The sequence below is a fragment of the Acipenser ruthenus genome, chromosome 10 (assembly GCF_902713425.1).
Source record: "Acipenser ruthenus chromosome 10, fAciRut3.2 maternal haplotype, whole genome shotgun sequence".
Lineage (NCBI taxonomy): Eukaryota > Metazoa > Chordata > Actinopteri > Acipenseriformes > Acipenseridae > Acipenser > Acipenser ruthenus.
The window spans coordinates 49,814,668-49,836,501 of NC_081198.1; the positions used below are offsets into that span (position 1 = coordinate 49,814,668).

At 40.7% G+C, this 21,834-nt stretch overlaps 1 protein-coding gene across 29 annotated transcripts in view; it reads right to left on the reverse strand.

Annotated features, from left to right (window-relative positions):
- Window positions 1-1,227: 1,227 nt before the first annotated feature.
- Window positions 1,228-21,834, reverse strand: part of LOC117410431 (nucleoprotein TPR-like) — a 55,747-nt gene continuing 35,140 nt past the window's right edge. For 10 of the 29 annotated variants that reach the window (XM_059032487.1, XM_034016961.3, XM_059032488.1 and 7 more), the window contains 12 exons: window positions 20,645-20,710; window positions 17,905-17,982; window positions 15,189-15,299; window positions 12,461-12,496; window positions 11,896-12,021; window positions 10,835-10,906; window positions 9,316-9,486; window positions 8,885-8,977; window positions 8,636-8,728; window positions 8,286-8,378; window positions 7,548-7,680; window positions 1,228-6,677 (listed from right to left, as the gene is read on the reverse strand). In XM_059032487.1, coding sequence (XP_058888470.1) covers window positions 2,305-6,677; window positions 7,548-7,680; window positions 8,286-8,378; window positions 8,636-8,728; window positions 8,885-8,977; window positions 9,316-9,486; window positions 10,835-10,906; window positions 11,896-12,021; window positions 12,461-12,496; window positions 15,189-15,299; window positions 17,905-17,982; window positions 20,645-20,710 — 5,445 coding nt within the window. In that variant the 3' untranslated portion in view covers window positions 1,228-2,304. The remainder of the gene's footprint in view (window positions 6,678-7,547; window positions 7,681-8,285; window positions 8,379-8,635; window positions 8,729-8,884; window positions 8,978-9,315; window positions 9,487-10,834; window positions 10,907-11,895; window positions 12,022-12,460; window positions 12,497-15,188; window positions 15,300-17,904; window positions 17,983-20,644; window positions 20,711-21,834) is intronic. The other 19 variants (XM_059032497.1, XM_034017031.3, XM_034017078.3 and 16 more) reach the window with 8 other exon arrangements.

The following is a 21,834-nucleotide window of genomic DNA, read 5'->3' on the forward strand; positions in this document are numbered from 1 at the left end:
AAGTACTGTAACAGCCAAAATAGTTTATTCCAAACTTGTTAGAAAGTCTGCAACAAGCAAATTTGCTTTGGATTGTTATTGTCGATTCATTGTAGATCCTACTAGTAAGACACCCACCGTGCAGGTATCGCAACGTCCCTAAACAACATGTTAAAATGAATCAGTTCTGCACTGTATAAAATGAGTTGATTTTGCCAGTGCTTGCTAGTCTATTGACTAGTTTTAAATTTAAAGCATTTTTGTTTCAGCTTTATTGTTAAAGTTTTCAAACGTGGCAAATACTGTCCTACAATTACTAAACTATACTGTGATCATTCCACTGTGTTATGTTAGTGAACCAGAGCTACGTTTTAAAACTGAGAGTTAGCAAATGCCTATCGTTAGTGTACTGCAGCTACTAATCCTTTCCAATGACTGATATCTTAAAATTAAGGACCATATAACGATAATGCTGCAACTGATTTTCAGAAGGCCTTCTTTGTTCTGCTCCAAGTTGCTGCAGTGACATTGTAGATGCTATAACGAGTTACTGTAAATGAGATACTGTTTTAGAAGACAGATTGCATTAAGTAAACATTTATTTGAATGTTTTTTAAATTAAAAGTATAAATGCAAAACTGGCATTTTTCTTTGTGAACGTGCTAAGTGAAAAACGCCAATTCAAAAACCATCTAAATCCCGCAAGGTAGCAAATCTGCCAAATTTAATACCAGCCAAATTTTGCCGTTATACAGTATGCCAAAAGTGTGTCATAATTAAACCTCAAACCCTTGTCAAGAAAGTCTCCCTGTAGCCTATTGTTACAGGAAGTGCTTCTCTGTTGAAACTTTAAAACACTCAATCAAAATGAAAGGGCAAAAACGTCACCAGCCTAGAAACTTTGCTCCTTACTGTGTTTGTTTTCCTACAGTGATAAAGCGATCTAAAATGTAGAACAAATATAAAAACATGATAAAAACAAATTCGCATTATTGAGGAGGTGATAAAACGAGATGATTTATCAGTATTCATGACTGAAGAGGTATGTGAAAAATACAGCGAACAAGGGGTGGGGCGGGGCTGGAGATGCAGTACTGAGTGTCCTGTTGATATGCAGTGCCTTTTAAACCTGTTTTACTGTGAAAAAAATACTTTAACAGTGCGTGTAAAATAAACAGCGTGTGTGAAAATAAATTGGACCTGACGTGCCTGAGAGGCACTGAATAAATGGACCGCTAAGGGTCAATGTCCGTTTATATCGATATTTTGTTACCGATAAGCAAGGTTTGTTTTTTTAATCACCATCTCATTTTAATACACATCCAAAAAACACAATAAAAACATACATGGAAGTATTTATGCACAGCAAAAATACCTCAGTCAAATTTTACTTCAATAACTCAAACGGACCTGAATTGACTGCAAAATAACTTCTTACAGCACTGCAGTTTACAGTGTCTATACCAACACAACAGTTATTACTTTCATTACCCAATCCAAAACTCACTTAATACATGATAAAGTGCTATTATAAAATAGTTAAGGTACTTTGTTAATGTATCTAGCCAACAACCAAAAAAAATAATAATAATAACCATCCTTTTCTGGAATTGCAATTTATTTTCTTACGTATTACTATACTCTAACCAGAATACATCTCTGAAAATAAATAGTTGATATACAGTAGAATAAGCACAAATACCAAGGATATTTCTTCCGATACAGGATGCTTTTACATGTAACTGGTAATATTTGAAACAGTCCAGGTAGCCCTTGAAATTAAAAACTCTCTGTATCCTGACTAATGCACTACTCTCTTCATTACAACACTGAATCTCACAGTTTAGGGATTCCACATTAAGGATCTTTTTCAAAAGCCGCACGTTTAGTAAACTATTTTCTCATGAGAACTCTGGAACGAGGATCACATACTATAATAAAACAGTGATTATCACAAAGTGTCCTGTTTCTCTCACAATCTTGTGTGCAACACTGTATAAGCGTCGGCAATTTAAATGTAATTAACTCTGAACTAATAGACGGCTTTCTACTTGATAGAGATTTACAGTAAGTTCACATTGAAACACAGTAAACATCTAAGTAAAAGTAAACCTTAATTGTATCATGAGCATTGTGATTTGTAAGGTTCTTTATAATAGACCAAAATTTGAGTATTTAAATAATTGGATGGTCTCATGCCTTAATGAAGTTAAACATTGTCATTTCACCTCAAACACCAGTTGAGAATTGGGTTATTCTGGCACAAGACTATCCAATTAGTCTCTTACTTGTCCCATCTTGGAGTAGTCTGCATTAAAACACTTTTCATGATATCCGACACTCATCCTTATTTTTCCCCTTTCCTTTCTTACTCCCCTTGGCTGCATCTTGCTTTCCAAGATCCTCAGTACTTCCTGACTTGCTGAGCTCCGTATCCTGTACGCTGTCTGGCATCTGCCCCACGGGTTCTCCTACACTGTCTTCAGAGATATTTTGCCTTTTTGTACCCTCTCCCAGCTCCTTCTCGAGCTCCCTCCCTATGTCCCCTTGCTTGTTCCCATCCTCACCCTGCTGCCCTCTAACTCCCGACTCCTTCACACTTCCCTGACTACCAGCAAAACAAACCTCCTCCATTTCCTTTTGGTTTTGCTCTCCCCCTGTCTTTTCACTTTCTGAATCTTGAGTTTTAAGCTGATCTACAGCTCCCTTCTCACTTCTTTGTTCTTTATCTTGACTACCAGTCTTAGTCACAGGACTACTATCGTTTTTTTCAGCACCCTGTTGCTGTGTCTCTTTTTCCTTAAGTGGATCTTCTAGGCAAACTTTCTGATCCGATTCCTCCAAATCCTGTCCCACTTCATCATCAAACTCGAATGACTCTCCTTCCTCATCTTCCTCATCTTCCTCGTTGTCCTCTTCCCCCTCCCCCTCCTCCTCCTCCTCCTCCTCCTCCTCACCTTTCTCCTCTTCCTTTTGTGTGAGCTGTGTCTCATCCTGCTTTTCCTCTTTAGCAGGTGCTTGATCTTTTTCTTGGACGTCGTCAGGAATGTTCTCCTCCACTTTTTCCACACTCTTTTCTTCTACCGCTTCTTTTGAAGTTACCTCTTGCTTCACTTCCTGGGCCTCGTCTTGGTGTTTATGTTGAGGTTTCTGGTCTATACTCTCTCTTTCTTTCTCCAAATTAAATACATCGACTTTCTTCTCAGCAGTAGCCATTTCCTCCGATATAGCATCTTCGCTTATATCGGCTGTAGTTTGCTGAATGACTGTTTCATCTGTCTCTTTCAAAATATCAGTTTTCTCCTGCTCACTGCCATCAGGGAACATACATTCTGATATGATATTATCTGCCGCTGTGACTGTTGGCTCAAGACCCTGACTGATTTTCTCATCTTTAAGGGTCTCTACTTCTACGGTACTTTGTGACGCCACTTTGTCTGCTGGTGCCAGTTCAGAGTTATCACTTGGTTTACTATCCTCTGCGACAGTGCCAACTGTTTCAAGGTTCTCAGGGTGTATTTCTTCAGCTAAATTGTCTTGGTGGTCAAGTTCAACATCTACTTTCTCCACACAGATTTCACACTGAACTACTGTTTCTCCCTTAGACTCAATGACGTCTTTAACAACTGCTGGATCTATGTTTTGACTCTCTGTTCCCTTCACTTCCTTGTTTACAGTTCTAGTTTCTTCTTCAATGGTCTCAATGTAGTCTTCTGAAATTACTTTCTGACCCTCTCCACCAAACAAAGGTTCCTCTTTTACATCATCTCCAGACCCTTGAGCTATGACCCTACCCATGATATTTTCCTGTACAGTTTCAACATTTGCCATTCCTTCAACACCCTGCTCTGCTGCAGTCTGATTTTCTAAATTGGTTTCATTTTCAAGTTTATCTTCTTCATTTTGGTCTTCAGTTTTCTGACTCTGCACTTTCTTTTCAGAATCTTCCTTCTTCAAGTCAGCTTGTTTAAGTCCTTCTCCTTCATCTTTTTGGCTGCTGTTGCCCATCTCGTTCTTGGCTTCCTCAATATCTCCACCCTTATCTTCTAGAGGTATTGAGACTTCTCCTTGGTCTACTTCTTCTACAACACATGAAGCCGTCGCATCATCTCCACACTTTTCTTTACTGTCATTCTCATCAGTCACTCCTTCTACATTGTTGTTGGTTGTGTCACTTTCACAATTAACTTCTGGTTCATCCTCAGGTCTGTGTGGTAAGGCTTCTTCACTTACACCTTTGTCCTCTGAATCCGGCTCATGGTGTACCATGATTGGGGTCATTCCATCTCCTGCTAGGACCTCTTCTTCCTGCTTTGTTTCAGTCTCTAAAGAAACACATTTTTGTTTCTCACTGCCAGTCTGGACATCTGATCTCACAGTCACCTCCTCCATGACTATGCTGTCATTGCATGAAGTCTCTGGTTCCCAAATCGCAATATTTTGTGGGGCCTTTTCACTACCCTCAATCTCCCCGGATTCATGGCCATGTTCTAAGGAAGGTGTCACACATTCCCTGGTCACTTCCTCTTCTATCTGCGCTGCTTTGGTTTCCATGGTAACCCCTTCCTGTTCCTCGTGCTCCTTCTGAGCCACACATGAACTTGCGTCTTTGCTCTTCACTACATCACTATCCAACTCCTCCTGGCACTCGCCTGCAATGTCTGTCTTCTCTAACTGAACCACACCTTCATCCCCTACTTTTTCTGTTACCTGTTTAACATCACCCTCTGTCACTGTCATTTCCATGATATCTGTGCTGTCTACGTTTTCATCTTGTGTTACTTTTGTATTGACATCCTCAGCACTCCTAACTCTGTCTTCACCAGCATAATTATTTTTTTCTTCAACTTTTTCTGTAGGACCCTGAGCAATTTCATGTTCAACCTTTTCCTCAGATCCTGTACTTGCCCCTGGCTCCTTGTTCTCCATTAATTTATCTATTTCTCCCTGCTCAGGAATCATCTTCTCTTCATCCAAAACTTTGTCCACTGCCAAACCTTCGACCTCTACTTTTTCTGTTACTTGTTTCACATTTGTGCTGTCTATGCTTTCCTCTTGTGTTTCTTTGCCTTCAATATGGGTATCCTCGGCTTTCTGAACTCTTTCCTCACCAATACGATTAGCCTCATCAACTTTTTCTGTAAGACCAGGAGCAATTTCATGCTCAACCTTTTCCTTATTTCCTGTACTTGCCACTGGCTCCTTTTCTTCCACCAGTTCATCTATTTCTCCCTCCTCATAAATCGCATCCACTTCACCCAAAACTTCACCTTTTACCAAACCTTCAACCTCTAATTTCTCTGCTACTTGTTTTACATCACCCTCTGTTGCTGTACTTCCCTCAAGATTTGTTCTGTCTAGGCTTTCCTCTTGTGTTTGTTTGCCTTCTATATTGGCACCCTTGGCAGTCTGAACTCTTTCTTCACCTGTACAATTAGCCTCATCACTTTTTTCTGGAGGACTCTGAGCAATTTCAGGTTCAACCTTTTCCGCATTCCCTTCACCCAAAACGTCTCCTTTTACCAAACCTTCAACTTCTACTTCTTCTGTCACTTGCTTTACATCACCCTCCTCTTGTATTTCTTTACCTTCAATATGGGTATCCTCGGCTTTCTGAACTCTTTCCTCACCAATACGATTAGCCTCATCAAATTTTTCTGTAAGACCAGGAGCAATTTCATGCTCAAACTTTTCCTCATTTCCTGTACTTGCCACTGTCTCCTTTTCCTCCACCAATTCATCTATTTCTCCCTGCTCATAAATCGCATCCCCTTCACCTAAAACGTCACCTTTTACCAAACCTTCGACTTCTACTTCTGTTACTTGCTTTACATCACCCTCCTCTTGCGTTTCTTTGCCTTCACTATGGGTATCCTCGGCTTTCTGAACTCTTTCCTCACCAATACAATTAGCCTCATTAACTTTTTCTGTAGGATCCTGAGCAAGTTCATTCTCTTCATCTGAAACTTTGTCAGTAACAGCAGTCCCTGTTATGGACTCTTCCTTGTTACTGTCTAAGCTTTCTTCTTGGGTTTTAGTCTCACCGCCCTCTATTCTCATCTCCTCTGCACTCTGGACACTTTGTTGACCATCGCTATTACCCTTTTCAGTAGTTTCAGCTTCTTTATCAGAAAGGGCTTGCTCAGTCTCACTTTCCGTCTCATCATCGGGTCCTGTTATTACCTGCACCACTTCCTTGCCTCCTTCACCCTCCCTGTTAATCACTTCCGTTTCCCTCTCACTCATGATCTCTCCTTCTACAATCAGACTGTTGGCCTCTACACTTCCATCATCTACACTGTATGTCAGCTCAAGAACTGGACTGTGCTCGTCAATGTCATTTTGATTTATGTCATCTCCACCATCAAATGAGCACCAAGAAACTGCATTACTGCCTAAGGTACTGTCAGTCTTTGCGGTTTCAAGCACATAACTAGAGGCCTGACTGGCAATGTCACTCTGTTCCCGTTGCTGAGCATCCCCTGGGTCACTTAGTGTGTCATCACTAGGCACTGACGCCGACAGTTCATTTTCAGCCAAATTCTCTTGTGCCTTTTCACCGACATGCCCTTCCTGTGTCTCAGCATCGTCATCCAAGCTCTCCTGCTTTTCAGCCTCGTCCCCGGCGCTCTGCAAGATCTCTTTATTTCCAACATCCGCCGAAAGCGAAATTTTCATCTCCATCTCCGTGGCTTTGCCTAAAAGACCATTGGAAGATAGTTGAAGGGCCCACGCGTAAGGTGGACAACCACAAGCACTTCTAGCCACGGCTATGAGCGCAGAAAAAAGGCTGGAATCACAAGAGAACAAAAATCAGCAGATTGGAAGAGACAGAGAGGGAGCGAGAAAGGTGCTGATCCGTAAATGAATCCATTTGTGATAAACAGCGGAAACCACAGCAGTAGCTTCTTGGCACAGGTGCACATTACAGAAGTGAAATCAAGGCTGGCAAGGATAATAAGTTCAACTTCTGCGGACAATCTAAAGCAGGTAACTTTCTAAACAACACTGCACAATTAAGTTAGTGAATATGGGGTATTTCCTGTACAGAAAGTCCATGCCTGCACATATTTTAATACAAATAGTTTATCCAAAACTACGCTTGAGTTTCTATATGAGAGTAATCAGTGAAAAGTTTTTATTACTCAGTATTAACCTTCTGATACCAATATAATCCATACAAGGTAAAATGTGGTAGAGTTTAGTACAAGAGAAGCCGGGTCGATTACCCCAATAATTTAATTAGGCTGTCCATTAAAGCATTTATCACAAGTGCTAAGTTTATAACAGAACTATATAAAAATAAAAATATAACGAAGGTGCGAGTCATTCTGCTGTAAACTTAGCACTTGTGAACATGACCCAGTATTTCCAAAGCTTGGGTTTAAGTAATCAATGACAATACAGAGGCAAAAGAAACCCCAGGAAAGGTAAGTGACTAAAGTCAGATTTAAGCATGCTGCATGCAAGCACAGGGTTAGTGAATGACAGCTAATTGAATATGAAAATGTATTGGTTGTGAAGCTCAAGGACCGGATTATGAACTGTTTCACAAAGTGATCTCTCACCAATCAGCCCATCCCCAGGAGTGGAGTCCGGCGCTGATTGCTTCACAGAGTCAGTGTGGACTGTACTGTCAAGAACTGCGTCGCCCACTTCTCCATTGGGTGTCAGCTCTGTGCCTAGGACTATCCCATGTTTCTAGTCAGAATAAAGAAAGAGGGGTAGATTCAGCACATATCGGTCATCACAAAGTACAAATATTTGCCTAGGCAGTTTGCTAAAACAGCCTTTCTTTGTAACTAACTCTTTCATGCATGGTAACCTCATATGGGGACATATGGAAGATGCAAATGCATGACAGCCTCATATGAGGATGCCATTTTTTACTCATATAAAGCAAAGGAAAGAAATGTTACATGAAAAATATATTTATTGTGCCCAAATTTTTTTAAGCTATTTTCAATATTTCATGCAGGAAAGGGTTAATGTGCTGTGGATAGTTTTAAAAATTGTTTGTACTTTTTTGTTTGTTTTTTTAAGACCCTTTCATTTATTTTCCAAGTTACAAAAAACATGTGTTCTTTAAAAACATAAAAGGGATAGAGGAACCTGCTCGAGTCACTCTAGGTTCAAGCTAAATTAAATGAGTCTGAAGCACGAGGACTTAATTCCTTCCCCGAAAAAGACATTTAAAATAGAACGTAAAAGATTAGGAGAGTTGTGCGACGCTACTAAAGCTTTTGAACTGCAGCGGGAGTCCCATGAAGAACGTGTGGGATCGATCTCTCTTGTTGCACATGTACCTTTATTACATCCTTGAGCAGGACAATCTCATCTCTGAGCTCATCACGCTCAGTCCGGATCACATCAAAATATTCCTTCTGCCTCTCTAACGCCTGAGCGACCCCACGAGGCAGGGCGAGAGGAGAGGAGAGGACAGGAGAGAAGAGGAGAGGACAGGAGAGGAGAGGAACAGCAAAGACTCAGCAATTAAGAACAGCAAGTGGAATACAGTTATATTGATAAGATTTTATATATCTATATATATAGATATATAAAATCAGTTTAAATAATTAGACTGTTATTATTGTTGTTATTATTATTCTTATTCATTTATTCAAGTTAAGTTAAACTAGTACACAGTGTGATTTACCCCTATCTTTTTATCCTTCCATTCGATGGTTTCCTGCAAGTCTGAAACCTCTCTAACAGAGCTCTCCTGCTTCAGTTTCAGCTGCCGAATTTCCTGACACACGGAAAGATGCCAGGAAGAGAAAGAAGAGAGAGAGAAGAGGGCAAGAAGGTTATAAGAAAAGAGAAATGAATGTAAAAGAAAGAAGAGATCCCAGGTTTTTATTAGAAGAGTAATGAGTGAAATTCAGCGGCCAATTCGGTTACTCACAGTTAACAATTCTTCACTCTGTCTGAGGTTTTCTTTCATCTCGTTAAACTGGAATTGTAACACAGAGTGGGCGTGTCTTTCTCTTTCATGTTCCTGTTGAAAAAGGAGAGTGTACTAATTTACTATCACACATAGCTTCCCACCTGCCCACTTCATATTAGGCTCATGAGTTTGCAGTAGTATGCATACCTTCACCACTGCAATGCTCTGACCTTGCAGTATGTAGTGTGTGTACTGCGTCTGCAAGCTACCCATGGGCAGGAAGCCGCTGTAACCAAGATGCTTAGCAAACTCAGTGACAAACGTTTTGACTACAAGTTTTTCTTTTTATAGTATTCCTAAATTTAGCACGCTAGAGATTTATATAGTTCTGTTTGAACGGAGCTGCCGATGAGCCTGCTCGGTGCTCACTCACCCCCTCACCCCCTCACCTTGACCTTCTCGTCTAACTCTCTCCTTGTCTCAGCCAATTGCTCCTCCAGCTCCATCAGAGAGTCCTTCATGGTGTCCACCTGGAACATGAAGTTGGACTTCTCGTTGTCCAGCTGGGCGTTGGACACCATGGCCTTCCTGTACTTCTCCTCGACCTCGGCCAGGGAGTCCTGAGGAAAATGGAGACTCCCAGTCAGCAGAATCCCTACCCAGTCCACAAAAACCTTCAACTCTGTTCAAAATCTCTAGAAACAGATGCGTGGCCAGTATTGATTAGAATTATTGGATGCTTATTTTTAAGTCTTATAAGACGTTATCAGAAGTTGGCTTCACTACATGCATTCAAATGATTAGTTCACTCAACAGTATTTACATACTTACCCAAAACACTTTTTATTTTTGTATTTATGTATTTATTTTTATTTAGAGTAACCAATTATTTATTTTCCCCCAATTTGAATGTCCAATTACTATAGTGTCAAGCTTTGTTGCAACATAAAATGATTTTCGTTTTGGAGGAATAGTTACACAGCGCGCGTTTTTTATTAAGACAAAATTGTTGACTTCACTGCGGAAGTGGCATCCCGTGCATACAGACCGGGACGTTGACAGTGTGTGCATATTGTAACAAAAATCCTTAACACTGTAAGAATGAGCCTTCAGTCGAGTCAGGGCCAAACTCGATCTTATTACACTAATAAATGATCAAAGATAAAGACAATCTGCCGGTTCTTAACTAACAATGAATAGGGCGCTGTGGGCCACGACCTACGCTGCTAAAACGAATGAAATTTTGAAAGGAAGCTTAGGGTGGAACTATTCTGTCTGTTTATTCGCTTCTCTCTCTGCTTCATAATAACAACAAACACTCCCCCAGTCACTGGTTTTTAGCCCCAGTTAGTCATGTGGTCCGTGCCTGTCGCCTATAGGCTGTTAGACTGATGTGAAACACACCCCTCCTACTCCAAGCGTTCCTGCACTTCATAGACCTCGCATACATTATAATATTATCTTTTTTTAAAAAATTTTATTTGGGGTCCAGCGGACAGGTTCATTACAGCCGAAGGTTCGTTATAGAAGGGTGTTGTAGCGAGGGTGTACTGTACCTTAAACGCGGTGAATGAACAGGTTACTGGTCTTTTTTTGTGTACATGTTTTTTTATGCAGTTTGATTGAGTGGAGTGGCAATAATAATATATATTGCTACAAGACCAATGAGGTAAAAAAAAAAATACTATTCCATTTTTTTTTTTTTACATTTGTATGTATGATATAATCTACTGTATGTATTTATTATGTACAAAAAGATAAATAAAAAGCACCACACACAAGTTGTTTTTCAAAGCTTCACAGAAAACAGTTTCAGCTTTCAGTGAAACATGCACCTTTTAACACCTGTAAATAGTTTAAAGCAATAAAAAAAAAAAAAAACACCCAACACTTCAATGAAGAGAAAAACATGCATGTTAATTGTGGGAGATTAATGGGTTAGGTTTCCATTTCACATTCGCTAAGTACCTTCATTTCTTTGAGCCCCTGCATGTATCTGCTCTCCACATCCTGAATCTGGTCCTTTAGCTCATGAATATCCTGAGGTGAGAAGCAAGGGGGGTTGAGAACGGGTATGAATGGACGCACGGGAGTGGGATGGGGAAGCAACGTCACTCAGGCATATTGGAGGACTCCCACTATGTGCGCTAATGTATTTTAAGCCTTTGAATTCAGTAAACTGAATAGAGTTTGACCCTATTATTAATATAGCTGTTTTTTCTTATTATTTGCTGAGCAAGTGATGGACAGCACTGACAGACTAAAAAGGAAAAAAACGATCCAAACCAGATTGAATTCCTAACAAAAATAAAAATCTGTGTTACCCACGCTACGGCTTCCCATGACAGAAGTAATCCCATTCTGAACTGCCCTGGAAACCCTCAGAATCGAGACAGATGTTTTTCAGACTCCACATCTGTAGTCCCCCGGTCTTTCACAGACCACGCTTTCATACACTCTCATTACACTTTCTCAGCTATGGAATGATCCATTTACCATACAGTTTCCAGATGCATCTATTGTTCTCATCTATGCTTGTTGCCAAAACAAACCAGTACCCTGGCTTGGATAGCTGTTAGGTACTAATGCAAGTCAGACAAGTCTACAAGGTCATCTGATCCTGGAACACTTAGCTGCTTGAATCCTCATCTGGAAGACGGCACAGTGGCCCAAGAGACCATGTTAAAACTGGTAGAGTTTAATACATAACTTTCACTTTGTAGATTTCAGGGGGTAATCATCTAATCTTCCAACTTTAGTCAGTTTACAGCAAACCAGCGTTTATTTTTAGTTGATTTTTTTATTATTTTTTATTTATTTATTTATTTATTTATTTTTTAAAGGGTGGACTCAGGGAGTTGTCACAAGCATCTACAGTAATATAAAGCGATTCTAATGGAATAAAACCCAAACATCCAAGACAACGTGCGGTGGTGTCTGAATAAGGGATAGATTTCACTGTGCGTTTATTCTGCTGTTCTTTTTGAAGGGGGGGGGGGGGGGAGGGTCCAACATGTGGACTGGCTCACCTTAATCTCTCGGATCGAGGCTTCTGTATCCGCGGAGATCGAGGTGTCTCCACTTCCTCTCCGGGAGGAAGACCCGCCCAAAGAGGCAAGAGTCGCAGCCGATAGGGTGGAAGCGCTGCGGGATCCCTGCAAAGCAACAATGATTACTGATTCAGCATGTCTGCACCGCGGTATAGTGAAGTCATTGTTCCTTCTGGTGCGGAGGACTTGAAACAACCACCCAAATCTAAAATTCAAAAATATACAAAACACGCTTTCAGAAACCTCTTAATTATCTTCTGAACCAACATCCAATCAGGCAGGACATAACTTTGTATGGGCGTGAATATATTTAGAGTTGTTTTAATCAATATCTTTTTCTTCTTGTGTATATTCTCTTTGTATAATTTCCTGTTTCAGTCATCTCATCAACTTAAAAAAAAAAAAAAAAAAAAACAACCTCAGGCACCCCTGTAGCTTCAGTATAGCAAATTATTATACAATGCATTTGATATGATAATTTTGATATTTGTTATTTCAAACCCACATAAACTTATTTTAAAGACTGAATAACTGTGAAACCAACCTTTTCAGCAAAGTCCCTCTCCGGTCTTTCTTCAACCTGCGCACAGATACAGAAGGACATCTTGTTAAAATAGTGCACACACACTCGCACACGCACTCGCACACGCACTCACACAAGGAAGAATGCAAACGATAAGCCACCGTGATATTAGGGACTATTGCATTTCTTATCTTCTTATTTCCATATTTGAAGTAAAAAAAGATTAAATACAAATATTAAAATGCAAGTCCCATCCTCCCTCAGCGGCTACCTGTATAAAGATTAGACTGACACCACTGCACCCCTGAGAACACTGCTTCCCACATAAACAGCATGCCCAACACACACGGTGCAATAAGGGTTAAGGGTACAGGGATTTCTAAAGGTATCTGCTCTCCAAATACCAAGAAAAAGGAATTTCCTTGCTTTACGACTCACCATCTTTGCACTGCAATCTTTCTTTACCAGTTTATTATTAAATGTGAAGGATTAAAGACCCTTGCAGATCAGACACATTGCAGGCTTGTGCTATAAGCTTTCCTACAAAAAAAACAAATGACCTATATCCAGGTCCTAGTTATTTCCTTAGAATTACAACTTTGCTGAATGATGGGATTGCTGTGCAATGTGCACTACCCAAACTCAAAGGACATTAATCCACTGCACAGCACCACTTAGCATTGCAGTCACCAAGCTTCAACACTAAACACAATAACAAACACTTCATTGCTTACAGTATAAAGTGGTATATTCATTCATTAAATCAAGAGCAATTAAACATCAGCAATTGCAATACCAGCTTTGGTCCAGCAGAGTGTGCTATTTTCCACGTTTTGGAAATCCGCATTCCTGTGCACTGTTTATCATTAGGACTTTGAGACAACAGAATGAACAAATCAATTGGTTTAATTACTCAACAACGACAAAAACAAAGTGATGCTATTCTTTAAAAATGCTGATCTGAAAAGTGTTCCACTCAGAATCCTCCGAAATTCAAACATCTGATCTCACTTAGCAAAGTGTTTGTTATCAGAGACAGCGAGTTTGTTATATTTACCATGTCACTTCAGAAATAGCTGTGTGCTTATTCTAAAGTGATCTTACTGTCTAGGAATTGAGGGAATGGTTTAAAATAGGCATTGTGACTTTATAAGAGAATCTTTATTGAGGGAACAGTTTAAAATAGGCATTGTGACTTCATAAGAGAATCTTTATTGAGGGAACGGTTTAAAATAGGCATTGTGACTTCATAAGTCTGTGTTGAAGCAAATATGCAGCTGTTTATGTGTTAATTTATTTCAATCCTTTGGATTCAGTAAACTGAATTTTACCTGATTATTTTTATAGCTGTTTTTCTTATTATTTGCTGAGAAGTGATGGACAGCACTGACAGACTAAGGAAAGGAAAAAAAAACGATCCAAACCAGATTGAATTCCCCAAAAAAAAAAAAATTTCCGGAATCTCAATAGCATACGTATTCCCTTCGGTAAATACATGTACAAATGTGTAAAATACATAGGGTGCCAGGGTGTCAATACAAGGCATCATGTTGTGATTGTTTGCATGCATGTTATGCGTTTCCTTTCAACATCAAGGTACCCACTCCGTGCCCCTTTCTGGGGTGGGGCAGCAAAGCAAGGAAGCAGAAGTCTTTCCTCTCTGTCCACAGAGGTCGCGGAGGGACTCAGTCAGGGGTCTGGCTTCACAATGACCCCTTTGATCTAGAGGTCAGCACTATCTGTGGAGTCGGCCGAACCCTACAGAAGACTGCAATTCACACGTATGTCATTTCCTCTTCACTGAAAACCGCCCTTGTTGTTGTTTCTGTGTTTACACTTCTTCTGCCAGCAGTTTCCCTCTTGAATTTGATGCAAATACAAACTCTTGCTTTCCTGAATGCGTTGCACATACAACTCAGTTACATTATACTGCTTTCCACCAGCAGGGGGAGGTAACAGTGCACTAAAAAATAGAAATACTGGGGGAACTCCTCAATCTTATTAAGACTTTAATGTATAGCAATCCTAACTCAACGACAATGCAGTCTACACATCACTTGGCTATTCCTCTTGCAAATAACAGCCAACAGAAACCTTAATCCACCTACTACACATAGTCTGCATTGTTCCGCGTAAGACTAAATACAATATGAAATAAACAAGCACTGGGTTAAAGAATCAAGGTGCTACTGTAAATGATTTAACAGATGATATTTATGTTCTGCAGCCCTCAGGGCTTTCAGGTATTTTTATTATCCCTCCATACTCCAGCTGTGCATGTTCAACATGTGGTCTTTGAGTAAAGTGTTTAAAATTGACTGATAGTCATAGACTGGCAAGTAACAAGCAATTCAAGCAGTGCCAAGCAAGGCGCCACAGACAAGACAGCAGCACTTTCTTCAGCTGCACCGTTTAGCTTTTACTTGCTTATTTAAGTATTAGTCATTTATTTTTAAAACAGCAATTTATTTTGTATTTCATTTTAAAGTCTGTTACAAAACAGATTAGAAGATAAAGGCTTGTTTCAAAATTCAAAAACCAACAAGCAAGCAAATTAAGCAAACCAAAAACTAAAAGTCAGAGAACAGAAATCTTACTCTTCTATACGTCTGTATCAATGTGTCGAGTAGGGTTTAATTCATAGGTCACAGCAAACTGCGCATGTTTATTATGTCAGGGCACCACACAGACATGCTGCTGTCAGGCCACGTCCCCCCTGGACCACACTCCCCAACACCCCACCGCTCACGTCCGGGAAGTCAGGAATGGTGACGTCATCCAGGTCACTCCGCACACTGCTGCTGCTGCTGTGAGCCGTGCTGCGCAGGAATCCTGCTATGGAGCTGGAGTCCTCCAGCAACTGGGAAGGGGAACGCAGAACTGCTCAACCCGAGGAACGGCTGGCCGCAAGACAAACACACTGTGGCCAAACACACTGTGGCCAAACACACTTTCCCTTTAAGCTTAACTTTGCATCCCAATAACAGTAATTTCCCAAACAGTGTGCCCATAATGAGAAATTATTTATTTATTTATTTATTTTTTTGATGTAATTAATGAATTAATAATAGTGATTTTTATGTACTATACTGCATGTTTGCTGCATATAAACTTTTGTCTACCAAGTTTTATAAAATAAATATAAAATTGCTGAACTGAAATGTGCCGGTTTTCGCCACATTCTGTCCAGATGGTAGTGTGATGGATAAGCAGTTTTGCTCCAAAACTTAAAACAAGGTCACAGGAAGCTGCTGCATCCTCTATAGAAACCACACACATCGGTCAGCAAAACCTGGGCGTTTAATGCAAACAAATGACCGCATAGAAAAAGAGATGAATGCAAAAGCAGTTACTGCAAAAGGGAATCCCTTTAAAGGTTCAGTGGTGTTCAAGCAGAACAAATTGGGGTCTATTCAACTGATCCAAATAGCCACTGTTTAAATCAGCAATAGGACCCAACATGACTTATTACTTAAATGGCAACAGAATTGTGATTTGCCACCACCTACATCAATGAAATACATACCTGTGTTCTGGTGCAAATGTCAAATATTAAAAAAGAAGACACATATCAAGATGAAGAAAAGCAAGTATGTAGTTATATTTACTTCTAGTTTTACAACATGCATTTGGAATTTGAAGTATATAGGTTTGAGCATATTGAACAACTGGAGGTATTAAACCTGCCCCCTTGATATCCCATAGACAGAAAGATACACATGTGGAACAACCTGTTTTGCTCTTATCTGAGCACTCCCATTCCTTCAACTTCTGTATCCCCTGCCACTCCAGATTATCAATACTTCTTGGAGTATGGTATTCTACAAGTTGATACATGATAACTGCACATCCGTTGCCTCCCAGGTCTATCTTTCACAACAAAAAACATTACAGTAAGTATCGTTCAATATAGTATGTTCAGAATGCAGCCTTACCTTAGGCCCCAGGGATCAAGACGGATTTGCCTCACAAATTAGGTTGCATCCCTATCTCTGGGCAGCAGGTATTATTATCACTGTAGTGGTGATGCAGTAAGCCTAGGCGGGGTACCTGTCTCATCACACACAGCTAGTGTTGCATTGTTATTTTCCCATTCAAACTACCGCAGGCGATTCTCCCTCCCACACACCAAACAAAACCCTATTCCAAACAGGCACTGTATAAACAGGCTTTTGTTCCGGCCTGGTTCTAAACACAGCGTGCATTTCAAATGTGCATGGCTTTCCAGTGCACGTGAAATGCAGTCTAGAGGATACTGGGAGGGGTAGTGGAAAGCGGAACGCGGAAAGCGATAAGCCGTGCGCTTTTTCATATTACACTGGCGTCGGGAAACCTCTCGGTATATGTAAATGTGTTATCACATGGTAATGTTGAGAAAAAATTAATTTGATGAAGGATGGCAAGAAATAAAGGATAAATATATTTGTGTATGTGTCTATTATATAAAAAAAACATGCAGTGTACCACCTGTGTAGCATTCTCCAGAGTGACCATTATATTTAGATTAATAAACGTTATTATATATACATTACATTATATTATAATGACATTATGTATGTGGTTTTTTTTTGTGGTTTTTTTTTGTGTAACTCACGTCTTAACCAAACAATGTTATTCTGCACCATATAAAGATAGTGTGCACTGCATGACTTAATTGTTTACCTGGCATGGCAAATCCAAGAGATTTATAATATAATTTAAAAACTTGTACAAAAAACCTCCATGAAATACTGCAAGAAGCCCGTCATTATTGGGACCTATCATACAGTTGAAGCCATCGCTTTTCCGTTCCACATTCAGTGTAACTGTACCCACTCAAAACAATAGATTCAATTTTTTTTGCTGCAATGTTTACTGCTTTCCGCTACCGTGCCCAGTGTAATCAGACCTTAATTCTGTCTCTGTTTTTTTTTGTATATCATGGCTGGAACAATGAAATATACAGAGATCATCCTAGGAGGGGTGCTGCCTAAACCAAATTGCAAAAGAAAAAAATAAAACACCACATGGTAGTATAAAATAACAGTGTTCAGGCTGTATAGCCCAGTAAGGAAAGTCAGGTGTATGGACCACCAGACAATGCTTATTTTCAAATGTTGCTGAAAAAGACCCCACTGAAACATTGACTGCCAACCTACTGTATATTCCTTTCCAGATTCACAATGCCACGGGGATGGAAATGAAACTCCTATTGCACAGCTGTTTCACCCATTTCAGGTTTTACAACATGCTTGATTAGCCCCAGTGTATCAGTAGGTAAAAAGCTCAGTTGTGTCTTATTAAACACAGTAAAACCAGGAATGGATCAAACTGCTATGCGATGGGAGTTTTGTTTCCATCCCCATGCTATGTTCTGTACTGGCATGGTCCCTTTTGGACTGGACACAGGGAAGCCAGGCCTACAATACTGCCCATTGCCCAGGCTCTGGTCTGGAGTTTGGTCTGGACTGCCTGTGAGTGCTCACCACGGGGCTGGCGCGGGCCGAGCTTGCCCGGGAGGAAGCACGGGAGCTGGAGCCCGGGAAACCACTGTACTCCGAGGGCTGCGTGGAGAGCCAGAGAGAGCCCAAGAGAAAGAAGAGAGAGACCAAGAGAGAGAGAGAGAGACATTAGCAAGGACAGCAGCAGGTAAGGTACAGAAACTCCTATTAGCTTACATGGAAACCAACAGAAGAGATAAGTGGAAAAAGGTCCTAGTCACAAACGTTATCTTTATTCTTCTTGTGGGAAACATGTAACTCCCTCTCTTACTGTAAGGAGTTAACTATTTTGCTTTGCTTTGGTAAGGGTGGTAAAACTATTACTGTACCAGCTTTTGGAGACATAAATTGATACAGGTTAGCGTGGAGTATGAACTGAATTGCAGACTTTGAGAACTCTTCCGTTAGTGTCTAGTGAATCACCGAGCAGCTCAAAGCGTTAGTCAATCAGCACTTGTAAACAACATACTTAAAATCATTGCCAAATGAAGAGCGCCAAATGCAAAAATAGACAAAGTAATAAACACACCAGTCACTTGTCACCGTGCCAGAATTAAAACTGAGCTCTGACACATATATGACTGTGTGAAAAGGCATACTGTGGATTAGTATTAAACATGAGCTCTTCCTTTCTTTAAAAACCTGTATTAGAAACCAGAATCTAAGATTAATATACAATAAAACCTCAAATGTTTCAAACACTATTATTTTCAATGGCTGTGGTGAATAAAAAGGTCTACACCTTTAACCTGAAGAACTAATTATATATATATATATATATATATATATATATATATATATATATATATATATATATATATATATATACACACACACAGTACTGTGCAAAAGTTTTAGGCAGGTGTGAAAAAATGCTGTAAAGTAAGAATGCTTTCAAAAATAGACATGTTAATAGATTATATTTATCAATTAACTAAATGCAAAGTGAGTGAACAGAAGAAAAATCTAAATCAAACCCAAATTTGGTGTGACCACCCTTTGCCTTCAAAACAGCATCAATTCTTCTAGGTACACTTGCACAAAGTGTACCTGTAGGTTGAAACACAATCATTAACTGAAACAGAAACAGCTGTGTAGGAGGAATAAAACTGGGTGAGAAACAGCCAAACTCAGCTAACAAGGTGAGGTTGCTGAAGACAGTTTACTGTCAAAAGTCATACACCATGGCAAGACTGAGCACAGCAACAAGACACAAGGTAGTTATACTGCATCAGCAAGGTCTCTCCCAGGCAGAAATTTCAAGGCAGACAGGGGTTTCCAGATGTGCTGTCCAAGCTCTTTTGAAGAAGCACAAAGAAACGGGCAACGTTGAGGACCGTAGACGCAGTGGTCGGCCAAGGAAACTTACTGCAGCAGATGAAAGACACATCATGCTTACTTCCCTTCGCAATCGGAAGATGTCCAGCAGTGCCATCAGCTCAGAATTGGCAGAAAACAGTGGGACCCTGGTACACCCATCTACTGTCCGGAGAAGTCTGGTCAGAAGTGGCCTTCATGGAAGGCTTGCGGCCAAAAAGCCATACCTCCGACGTGGAAACAAGGCCAAGCGACTCAACTATGCACGAAAACACAGGAACTGGGGTGCAGAAAAATGGCAGCAGGTGCTCTGGACTGATGAGTCAAAATTTGAAATATTTGGCTGTAGCAGAAGGCAGTTTGTTTGCCGAAGGGCTGGAGAGCGGTACACGAATGAGTGTCTGCAGGCAACAGTGAAGCATGGTGGAGGTTCCTTGCAAGTTTGGGGCTGCATTTCTGCAAATGGAGTTGGGGATTTGGTCAGAATTAATGGTCTCCTCAATGCTGAGAAGTACAGGCAGATACTTATCCATCATGCAATACCATCAGGGAGACATCTGATTGGCCCCAAATTTATTCTGCAGCATGACAACGACCCCAAACATACAGCGAAAGTCATTAAGAACTATCTTCAGCGTAAAGAAGAACAAGGAGTCCTGGAAGTGATGGTATGGCCCCCACAGAGCCCTGATCTCAACATCATCGTGTCTGTCTGGGATTACATGAAGAGAAGCAACTGAGGCTGCCTAAATCCACAGAAGAAATGTGGTTAGTTCTCCAAGATGTTTGGGCCAACCTACCTGCCGAGTTCCTTCAAAAACTGTGTGCAAATGTACCTAGAAGAATTGATGCTGTTTTGAAGGCAAAGGGTGGTCACACCAAATATTGATTTGATGTAGATTTTTCTTCTGTTCACTCACTTTGCATTTTGTTAATTGATAAATATAAACTATTAACATGTCTATTTTTGAAAGCATTCTTACTTTACAGCATTTTTTCAAACCTGCCTAAAACTTTTGCACAGTACTGTATATATATATATATATATATATATATATATATATATATATATATATACACACATACACACACACACACATATACTGTATATATATATATATATATATAGACACACGCATACACACTGTATATCACTTTCCTGTCACTATATATCTAATATTGTAGCTGTTTAACTGGTAAAACGTCCAGTGTTTGTTGTTCATATAATTTACAGCAGCCAGGACCCCTGCAGGGTTCATCACTATGAGGTTCTGCTGTACATGTCACCGAGATGGGTTTACATGTGAGCTCTTCAAAAATCATATTGCACTGGCAAAAGAAAAGGTTCACACAGGACAAGCCAAAGGCAGGCAGCTGGAAACACATGAAAGCAAGAAAGAGTTCTTACAGCTCGAGAGCTAGGGGCACTAAAGCGGCGTGTCCCGCTGTGCACACTCTCCTCGTACAGGGAGCCCTACAGACAAGAGAAACCAGAGCGCGTCAGAGTGAGCAACAAGACCACGTGGAACAGGGGGCAGGCAGGGTCCGCACACAGGACCACGTGGAACAGGGGGCAGGCAGGGTCCGCACACAGGACCACGTGGAACAGGGGGCAGGCAGGGTCCGCACACAGGACCACGTGGAACAGGGGGCAGGAAGGGTCTGCACACAGGACCACGTGGAACAGGGGGCAGGCAGGGTCCGCACACAGGACCACGTGGAACAGGGGGCAGGCAGGGTCCGCACACAGGACCACGTGGAACAGGGGGCAGGCAGGGTCCGCACACAGGACCACGTGGAACAGGGGGCAGGCAGGGTCCGCAGTGCAGGGCTCCGGACCAACTGCAACAGACGCATGCAAAAGGAGTAACGCCAAGAGGGAAGAGAGGAGAGGTTTTGCGATTAAAAGGGGTCCCCAATTTAGTTTGGATATGATCCAAGGGGGGTTTACAGTATGTTGCAATACTGATTGTTAGGTCTGATTTATACATTTATAAATTTAAACATAAATTGATATGTAGATGTAATGGCCCCCATTTGTTGCTAGATCAAGTTTTACTTTAATGACCAGCTTATTCAGGCAATACTGCAAACAGATCCCCAACAGGCTCATGTAGGCTAGCCTAACAGTATTCTTTACATTTAGATCCGGATTCAATGTAGAAGAGCTATACTGGACCCATGCCAGTCTGTTCCTTGGTAAACACAGTAAAAACAGATCTGCAAGGACTAGTAATACCAACATTAGCCTAGTCATTATGTTTATTGTAAAATAGACACCGGTTTCATCTCAAACCTTCTTCCCTCCTGCACAAGATCAAAGAGAGACACGGGCACAAAGAGTGAAACATGGACAAACCACAGAACAGCATTGCAAAACCCAGACAGTAAAGAGATGGCAACACATCCATGCAGCAATACCACCACCACACAACATCCACCTGTAGATAGGTCATACCAGACAACCCACGAATAGTAGTGAAATACAGGTAACAAATACCATGAATAACATAATATGATCTGCTTTTCTAGTAACCCGACCCACCTACTCTTCATCATTAACTGGGCTCAGATGCCACTATTGTGGGTATATTCTAT